Below are 10,257 nucleotides of genomic sequence, written 5' to 3'. Positions count from 1 at the left end.
CTTTTAAAAAAAGAAGCAAACACATGTAAACTTTACTAAAGAGACATAGTGCAACCTACCCGAATATTAAGAAAAAAAATGTACTCACAGTCACAGTAAACGACAAAACGACCCAATTTTCCAGCAAAGCAATTTTCATAAGCTTTCCCCTAACTTGGTGTGATGACGTAGGACTTGATGGTGGACGGATTTAGGGCTTGGCAGATACTAATATTAACCTGTTACAGACGGCTGTCATCTGTTATCAACAACGACAGTAATAAAAACGACAATGTCTGACTGATGGGGTTTTATATAGCAAAAAGCATGTTAAAAACAAATGAAGTAAAAGTTTTCTGATATCAATCTCTGGAAGTCTTTGATCAAATGAAGTAATAGATCAGATAGTAAAACTGTTATTATGATTGCCGTCTGTGACATGTTGAGACGAATCGACACAACGCTCAATTGTATTTCCGGAAAGGACAAAAGTGGGCCCATAGTTTTGTGTCAAGAAGACTTGGCTTTGAGTACAGATAATAAATGTTTGGTGGTGGTGTATCCTACTACGAGAAAAATCAGAATTTTTGCCAATTTTAGTCAACTATTGCGTTGTCTCACAGTAGGCTACACCAACATAAACAACATTTATTATTTTTACATTATACGGCAATGTAAATGGCGCTTCGGTCATATGAAATATGCATTTACATTGCATTTATTTACGTAAATCACATGACGCACGTGAGTTCAAATTTTAATTTTGAAGAGTGGGAATACGGTCCTCTCCTTCGGGTCGGGCTATAACCGTGTTTCACAATGTTGTGCCTATCACAAAATTTTGTGCCTATAACAAAACAGATGGCCAAGGTTTCTAAGCAATTTTGTTATTTTAAAGACAGGGAGAGATGGCGTTTATAGCAAACTTTTGTGCCACATCTGATTCGGTTGTACCTCCTCACTATATTTACCTTGGCTATAAGGTCCCCACTCGTCGAAATAAAAATTTGAACCCACTGACGTAATCTACTATTACTTAAAAGCAACTCATTTTAACACAAAAAGATGTTCCAAATTTTTCAAGAAAGGAAGCGAATGCAGAAGGATCTGAAAGGAAGCGGATGCACAAGGTTCTTAAAGAACAGGTTAATACACTTTCGAGTTGATCACGAAGGCGGTGCGATCAAAATTTTCCTGTAATCTAGGTTTGGAAAATATATATGACGATTTCAACTTAACAAAAAAAAATTGTTTTCAAGTTGACTTTTCAAACAATAAATTGTCTGAATTGTCAAGATTTGTATTTCACCCGCCTTCGTAAGTGTCTTTACCTGTTCTTTCAGAACCTTGCGGATGCAAAGGTGTCATCGAAAATATATCACATTTTTACACAAATTTAGGCTACAATCGAGGCGTTATGTCGATTCGTCCTGAAAGGCATCACTGCTTTGCTGAAAAGAAGACATTTTGGCGTTTAAATACTGAATTTTAGTTTACTTCTAATTATATCTTTCCAACCGAATCCTTTTTCATAAATATAAGACCGCAATAACCCCCACGAATGTATTAGCTTTCAACAGAAAATAGATTTGTTTAAAGCAGTTTGACCAGCTCGGAGAAAACTGGGCAGTTTATGAAAATTTTCGTTAAACTGTTCCTTTTGCTCAGAGCTGGTCAAACGACTACAACCAAAATTTATTTTTATTTAAAACTGACACATTCGTGGCTGTTATTGCGGTCGTACATTTTTCCAAAAGGATTCTGATGAAAAGATATAATCAAAAAATTAAATACACGCAAATGTACAATTTTAGCTAAGCACAGATGTCTCTGAAGTTCCTCAACTTATATAGCAGCAACGCACTTCAAGCAAAAGTGCTATTTATGAAAGCTGCCAAATAGAGTACTTTTCGTATGAAATTTTATCCCCACTCCTTTTACAGTGTAAAATTTTGTATGGGGCACTGTCAAGTTTCAGTACCCTATATAGAGTAGCAATTTTGCTTGAAGTGCGTTGATAGCAGCAATTTCCGTATTATATTAGATTTGTAAAATCGAAGTTGAAGCCATGGGCTGTCGAAACATACTTTAGTCAAATTAGAATCTCTTAGCGTATTTCAACAGACAAAACAGTAAGACTGAGACTTCTTTAAAATACGAAGCGTTTCAATTTTATTTTTCATTAAAGAATACATTAATGGCGCTTGTAACCATGTCCACCCTTCCAATTCATATTGTGATGCCATTCTCCATCGTGCCAATCTTGATCGTGTCGATGATCATTCCATTTATCTGAATATCCACTTCCAGGACCGAAGGCGTGTTCTTGATGCCAATCACACACAGTTCCGCGAATGGCTTCGAAAACATTAGTTCGCCAAACTCTAAAGTTAAATTCGTTCGTATCAAGCTTTCCATAGATGAACTTCGGCAATGTGTTGGTCAATACCCATATGTTGTCCTCGTGATCAATCTGGATAAAAAATGAATTTTAAGGACAAGATCGCAGCTAGTTGAGTGAAAACTTACATTCAAATCGACTGGATAGTTTATGGTGGTTGCATTTTGATCGACCAGACCGTTGTTTTCCGGAGTGCACGGCGTGTGTGTATTCCAGCAGCTGACACCATGTCTTGCAATTTGGGAAAAGAATATAATTCCGGTTCGCTGATGGAAATCATGTAGTGCCGACTGAGACAAACGTCCACGCTCTCCCACTTTCTGTTTTATCGAGTTTTATGTGTTTAAATGCTACTCTTAAGACTTCAATAATTTTCCGAACCTTAAAATCGTCTCCATGGCTTACGCGTTTGGATGCCTCTTCGTTTTGAAGTACTTTAGTGCTAACTGAAAATTCGGAATTACTCGCCATGGGATGGAAATATGCTGTTCGGTATCCGTCTTCATTTCGTGTGCCCAAAGCAACCGAAAATACACCGTCATACCACTGATACTTGAAACCATCCAATTCATACTTAGTCAACTCTAAATCGTATTTCAAATAATCGTGATTGAATCGCCACATTCGGTTTTCTTTCAAGCTGTCAGGGGAAAACATAAACAGTTTGTTAAAGGTTCACAGGACACAATGTAATCATCCTACCTGTAGACGAGTAAGCTTTGGGTCAAGAAATCGGAAATGTAAGCATAAGCATTGTCACACGTTTTCATGTCGACATCAACATTCAAACTAATAATTCCGCGACCAGGCTCAATAATACTTTCGGGAATCTCATATCTTTGCACAACTTTGTCGGTGTTCATATCAATGACCCAGAGTGATGGCCGTTGAATTTGTATGGTTTTATCTGCGGCAAGAACGAAGCGACTTCCTTAAATTCTTTAATTCAAAAAGGCATTCACAGAAAACTTACCATATTCCAATGCACCTGTGCACACAAACCACAATCGACCACATTCATCTATGCGAGTTCTATAGACTGAAACTATTCTTGTATGGTCAGCTAATTGCTTAGGCTAAAATGATTTATTTCGGGTGAGACAAAAGATGGAAATACTGGCTATCATCATCTGTTTACCTCTAGTTCATTCGTTTTAAAATCTGGGTATGGTCGTAATGACGGGCTACTTCCAATCGGCAGATCAGCGTCAACGTAATTTAACGTCGATGGAATACCTCGAGCTCGTCTCGGCACTGTGACAATAAGCTTTCCTTTATAATGAGCGACCGACATCGGTACATTGTTGTAAGCTACGAAGTCTATATTAGGATCGGTATGGCTTTCGGTAGTTTCGGTTGATTCATCTGACGGAAACGTTACGGATCCATCGTGTTCTGCTAAAAAGTAAATTGTAAAATAAATGAGTTTTGCGTGGTGGATAAGCAATAACTGAAAATCTTAGAGTAGCACTGCTGAATAGGAAAAATACGAAGAAGTTTAAGAGTCGACAGTAAAGTCGGATAACACTAGAAACATCACATAAGTGAGTATAGGTAAGATATAGGTAGCAACAAAGATTGTTCCACTAATTCGTATACGTCTTTTGGCATATTTTTCGGAGTTTGTTCCAATACAATCTTTTCAGTTAGTACATTATATCTATCTCTATGGTTTTAACAACAGTGCGTTGTTTTAACTCATACGAAGAAAGCATGATTATCCATGGGTCCGAAATCTTACGTAGCATCCTAGCAATGATACGAGAACTCTTTAGAATTTAGGAGAACACTTCAAGAAGAGACTATTTCAGACACAGTCATTTTGGAAAAAAATGTGTTTGTTTTGCAGCAGATTTCTGCAGAACTTGATGATTTTGAATTACGCAGAGAACACATATCAAGATAAAATTTAATTGATTTCCATTTTCATCACTACTAGTTTTACATCAGACTTTGTGTTCTCTTAAAATGCAAAGGATAACTCTGAAGCGAAGCCATTCATCAAAATCTCCCTGGGCACATTAGATTATTTTGCATGGAGAAGCTTGCAAAAATTAGTAACAAGCTAATCTTTTCGGGATTCGGTGGTCCTTAAGGACCTATACAATATCCCAAAAATCCCACTCGATCCCACTTAAGCATTTTGAGAAAAGTGATAGAAACCGAAAAAATTGAGGTTAAGTGCAAGCATTTTTTGGTTGTTCTACCAAAATCTGAGTTTCGAAATTGTTTCAAATTTATTCTTACCTCATTCTAGATACTTCAAAGTTGGATACCACTTAAACACAAGAAAAAAAAATTTGCCCTCCAGAAATGACTCTTCAAAGTCAAAATCTCCCTGTACTACGAGTTTTAGTGAGAACACTAATGTTACGGTTTTATTTAGTTTATTGAGTTTTATTGAGCACGAAAAAATTCATTGTAGCGCCTCAAGAAGAGTCTCCAGTTATGACATAATTAACTTGGTTTAACGAAAAGTTTTCCAACTATTATAAGTAGTAAAACTGAATCGTTAAAAAAAATTCCAGCTCGCTTCGCTCGTTTTCTACCACATTCATTTCTTTATTTCATATAGTCTAATCGATAAGGGCAAACGTTTACCAAAATCAGTTGCTCAAACAGCACTTGAAAATTCTTCTAAACTTTTTCTAACAAGAAGTGACAAAAAAATTTTGCATAAAAATTTATGTCTGTTCTTGTTACAATACTTTTAGAAGTCTTTTTAGTGCTGTTTGAGCAACTGATTTTGGTAAACGTTTGCCCTTATCGACTAGACTATATGACTATATGAGTTACTATTGAATATGAGAATATTTAATCAACTGACGGGATTGAATCCGTTATTTTTGTCACTATCACAGAATTGTTGCTTGTGACGCCAGATGTAGCTGTTACAAATTTGAATGAGGTGGAACAAATAAAAGCATATCAAAATTTCTTTCAAGAAAGTTTTGTTGTATTCTAATTTTGTATGGGAGAACGCTAGGAAATTTCTAGGAGAACACTTGTAAGATTTCGAACCCAATTATTGGTAAATTCATTTACCGAATTTATTGGAATTTACCAAGGTTGCACTAGCGTCGCTAATCATTAGCGACGCTACTAGCGTCGCTACTAGCGTCGCTACTAGCGCCGCTAATAGCGACGGTTATTTTCAAAATTTGTCGCTACTAGTAATAGCGCTCGCTAGAATGTCATTAGCGAAAGTTTTTTAGCTGATCGCTAATCACTTCGCTAATGAAAAATAGAACTTTCTAGGTATTGAACAATTTAATATTGAATTATTAGAATTGCTATTTGCATAACTAGAAGTGAAGCGTTGAAAAATCGAGTTATGAAATGTACTTCACATTCAAAGTCCGTTGAAAGTTTATGAAATTTCATGTATTAGACCAATTCCACCTCGCAATCGTGTAAAATACTTTTCATGCTTTGGATTAACAAAATTCACACGAAAGCTTGACTTTTCAATTGTTACTATACTCAGTCTTTTGCAACTCCGGTAAAAAGGTAATATTCAACATAAATCATAATCATAATCATAAAATCTATAAAATTTTCCTCAAAAAATGATTGAACAAAATTCAATCAAAGTTCATCAAAAACAATATTAAAAAAATTATTGAGATTTCATCATGCTCAGCGTGATCGAAAACGTTAAAAAAATTTATAAATTAAAAAATCGTCTTATTCATGAGATCTCTTAGCGAAACATTAGCGATCGCTATTAGCGACCGCTACTAGCGCGCTAACTTTTTTTCGGTTTAGCGAATAAGTTTAGCGACGCTAACATTTTTCGAAATTAGCGTTAGCGTTAGCGTCGCTAATAAAAATCGTTAGCGATCGCAACCTTGGAATTTACCATTTATTGAAAATTAACGAAAATTTACCGAATATGATTTTCGGCAAATTCGTAATCTTTTAGTAAATCTCGGTCGTAGATCTCGTTGTGTTCTACATTTTTCTCCATTTGACCAAAAATGAACCATCATGTCTTCATTGTAAAAAATCGATTTGAAGAATGTCTTGGCCAGAAATATGTCTCTAAGTTTTATTATTCTGTTGTAACGTTTCAATAAATGTGGTAAATGAATTTACCAATCATAGGCATTGCTCGTGTCGGTGATGAAAGAAATAAAAGTTTTCACAGGTTTTCAAGTTAATCAACGCACTTCAAGCAAAAGTGGTACTCTAAATAGGGTACTTAAACTTGACAGTGCTCCATATAAAATTTTACATTGTAAAAAGAGTGGGGATAAAATTTCATACAAAATAGTACTCTATTTGGCAGCTGTCATTTATAGCACTTTTGCTTGAAGTGCGTTGAGTTAATCAAAGTTCAACGTTTGTCTAAACAAAAAATTGTTAGAAGCATTACCCTCGAAAATGCATCAATTTTTTTTAATTGAAAAAATTTAATCAGAAGTAAAATAAACCAGGCAGGAGCGCTTGATTTGACTAGGGTTTGAACTGAATAAGAAGCCATATTTTTTGCGAATTATATTATTTCAATTGATGTCAATGTTCATTTGAGTTCATTTGCATGCAGTGTATTAGGTTTCAAAAATGAACTGCTCCTGACTGGTTTATTTTACTCTGCCGTGCTAAAATATACTTGAAAGTATTTTACATAACAAGGGATAAAAAGATGAAAAGTAGAGTATTCGTGTGAATATTGTTGATCCGAGACGAGGTCGCACATCTCGGGTCCTAGGTATGAAATAAATATTATGCACGTATGACAAAGCGGTCGAGGCTTGCCGAGCCGGCTTGTCATACGTGCATATTCTTTTTTATCGCATAAGCGAAAACGAGACAACAAGATATGCGAGTGACACTTTGACAATTTACTGAAGTATAATGTTTGTTTATATATCCTAGGTGAATAATTTTTTCGGGGAATCACACCGCGTATGCGATAATTATATATTACATGTTGAGGACTTCGAAAGTAGTGCTAGAAACATGTAAAGTACGGTTTTCGACGCATTGTGCATGTAAAACGATTTTAAATACTCTACCAAGTAAATATTTTCCAATAAATTTACATTTCAAGCTGTAAAACGACTTTGTATTGTAACAGCTACCACTAAGGATTGTTTGTATTGTATGTTTAATTCATACAACAAAAACATGTCGATGTCGTCTATCCTTACAAAAGCCTCCGAATATTTTCTATGTTCATGCTAAAAGCAGTGCTGCGCTATGCACCAATCTGTTGGAAGTAATTGCAACTTGCTTAATTTAGATTTGGGGAAAAAATGTTGACCAAAGGTAAACTCCGGTCAAAATGTCACCTATTTATGAAAACATCCTAGCGAATTTCTCAAAATTGGTGAAATTCTTGTCAAATTTAGCGAAACTCGATATAAATAGTGTCACTAAGTTTGTCTACAATAGGCTATGCAGGCTGTGCCAGTAGCGTTTCAAAAAGAATTCATATCCACACAGATTTTCAAATGTTTCTTTGACGACAAAAGTAAAGTACTATTTAGATTAAAATTGAAATGATGGATCAAGGTTGAAATGATGAATTAAAATATTGTGGCCTAAGGTTGTTGATTGCAGGAAACACAGTTGCGACATATATTTGAAAATATTATAACAATATTCTGAAACATTTTTGAGCATAATTGGTAAATTGTGGAATTAACAATATTCGTCAGCGACTAACTGGTTTATTTTCGAGGGAAATACCACTACTAATTAGTAACGTTAGGTGCTGTTATCACATATCAAGGTCACTTTAATTACTACATTATAATGATCTTAAACGACAGAAGCAGGTTATGATTTCGTTCTCAAAACCTCTTGATGGAACCAAAACAGATTAGATTAGCAATGCAGTTGGCACATTTCTTTATTTAGAACAACTAGTCCAATTAGTGCATTAACTCATAGGGTCAGCAAAATATATTCTCCAAAAAAGACAAAAGAAAAACTTGTCTTTTCAAAGTAAAAAAACAAACAAATGTTCTTACCCAATCCTAGTCCCTCAAAGCTAATTTGCTTCCATCGATAAAATTCGTTGATCTTGCACTCATTATCAACAACCAAAAATGTTAACAGTTGAAAAACGATAAAAGCGATACCAATAGCCATGGCTAAATGATTTTTTTCCACGATCAAAAACTGAACTGTTGTTCAATAATAATTATACATCGACTGGACAAGACAACGCACAACAAACAACTGAAGAAATGGTTTAATAAACGCACGCAATTAAAGCTGGACACATTTTTAAAAATAAAATAGAAAACAGAAAATCTTGTTTTAACGAAATAACCGCATCGGCCGTATATATATATACAATCAAAAACCGCATTGAAATGTTATTATTGTTGTGTAAAAATGTTCTTCGGACGACGGTATAATGATGTCGCATGGTTATTTTTTGGATTTCGTTCGGACCGTTTTACAAACACCCTAAGGTTATTTTATCACAATGCAATACAATGTACCTATAATTGTATACTATAATAGATGATACATTTATAAACCTCAGGTCAGTAACGTGCATTTTATAGCAAACATTGCAGCCCTCTCTTGTATGTAATAACGCATCCTCCTACAATGTGTGTGGAAGAGTTATTGACCTGGACGTCTTAAACGGACTTCGATGGTTTTTTCAATGCAGATTTAACTGGTTTTAATGCTTGAAGTTTAAAGCAATTAAAGGAATGTCCATAATACTCACTAAATTGACTAATATTGAATACAGTGAATATAGAGTCCATTCACAAATTACACAGGCGAAAAATGACGAATCTGGGATGTCGGATCATTGTGTATACTCAAAAATGTATGGAAAAATGATTGAAAATAAATATGAAGCGCATGCGAAAACTTCACCATCCTCTTGGAATAGCGTAATTTGTGAGTGGTAACGCAACTTTGCTATGTAAATTGCAATTGTAGGATATCCAGGCTTGCAACTTCTTAAGAGTGCTATCGTCAAAACTTCAGGTGATTTTTTTTAAACTTTAGGAACAAGCGGTATCCGATTTAAATGAGTGATATCTCCTTGAATTCGTCTTTCCATTCTAAGAAACTCGTATCTTTCACTTTTTCGAAAAAAAAAATATTTTCTGTGAAAAGCGTTCAAAAGTAAGGACTTGTCAGAGGGTACCGAAAATAGTTCTTCGGAAATAACTCAAGAAAAAATTATTTTAAGTTGTTGTAATGTTGTACAAGGCCAGCTACAACACCACATACTCAGTTCCGTGGAACATCGAAGCTGCAGGGAAGGCGGACTCTCCGAACATTCACTATATTTTTAGTCATAACTCTCGTGGATCTACTAGCACCAAGCGGTGCGTATACTCTACCTGTAGCTCTTTCCAAGCCGACGTTCGTACAACAATTTAAAATAATTTCTTCTTGAGTTATTGGCGAAAAATTGTTTTCGGTACCCTCAACATGTCTTTACTTTTGAACGCTTTTGACAGATTTTTTTTTTGAAAAAGTGAAAGATACGTGTTTCTTAGAATTGAAAGACGAATTCAACGAGCTATCACTTATTAAAATCGGAGACCGCTTGTTCCCCAATCGCCTGAAGTATTAGCGATATCACTCTTAATGCAATTTAATTGGGATAATGTTTAATTTGGAATTAATGCCAATTTTCAATAAATTCAGAGTAAATCGAAAAATATTTTTAAAAAAAATGTAAATGAATGTCTACGGAACGTCTTTCAAGCATTTGAAGATGTTCTCTTTAATGTGTATGAGAGGAATCAGTGCCTATATTCGCGATTTTCTCAAATTTTCACAAAAAACTTTTGCAGAAATTCACGAAAATTTCAGAAATTCGTGAAAATTTGAGAAAATTTGTGAAAATATTTTGGCGAATATAGGCACTGAGAGGAATGATAGAT

General features: G+C 34.9%; 1 protein-coding gene across 2 annotated transcripts; it reads right to left on the bottom strand.

The window, feature by feature from the left end:
* Positions 1-2,124: 2,124 nt before the first annotated feature.
* On the bottom strand, positions 2,125-8,757 carry LOC119067886 (L-dopachrome tautomerase yellow-f-like). Of its 2 annotated transcripts, none has more exons than XM_037171167.1 (7): positions 8,362-8,757; positions 3,519-3,778; positions 3,354-3,456; positions 3,083-3,287; positions 2,762-3,020; positions 2,509-2,700; positions 2,125-2,452 (listed from the first exon to the last, which is right to left on the bottom strand). In XM_037171167.1, exons 1-7 carry the CDS (start codon positions 8,480-8,482, stop codon positions 2,174-2,176), a joined length of 1,419 nt encoding a protein of 472 aa, XP_037027062.1. In that variant the 5' UTR covers positions 8,483-8,757; the 3' UTR covers positions 2,125-2,173. The 2 variants fall into 2 exon arrangements, with proteins under 2 accessions (XP_037027062.1, XP_037027063.1); XM_037171168.1 differs by having other exon boundaries at positions 3,519-3,775; positions 8,362-8,732.
* Between the last annotated feature and the right edge of the window lie 1,500 nt (positions 8,758-10,257).

This window comes from Bradysia coprophila, assembly GCF_014529535.1.
Source record: "Bradysia coprophila strain Holo2 chromosome X unlocalized genomic scaffold, BU_Bcop_v1 contig_130, whole genome shotgun sequence".
NCBI lineage: Eukaryota > Metazoa > Arthropoda > Insecta > Diptera > Sciaridae > Bradysia > Bradysia coprophila.
The sequence above is the reverse complement of the archived record's forward strand: the minus strand, read 5'-3'. Positions and strand labels throughout refer to the sequence as shown.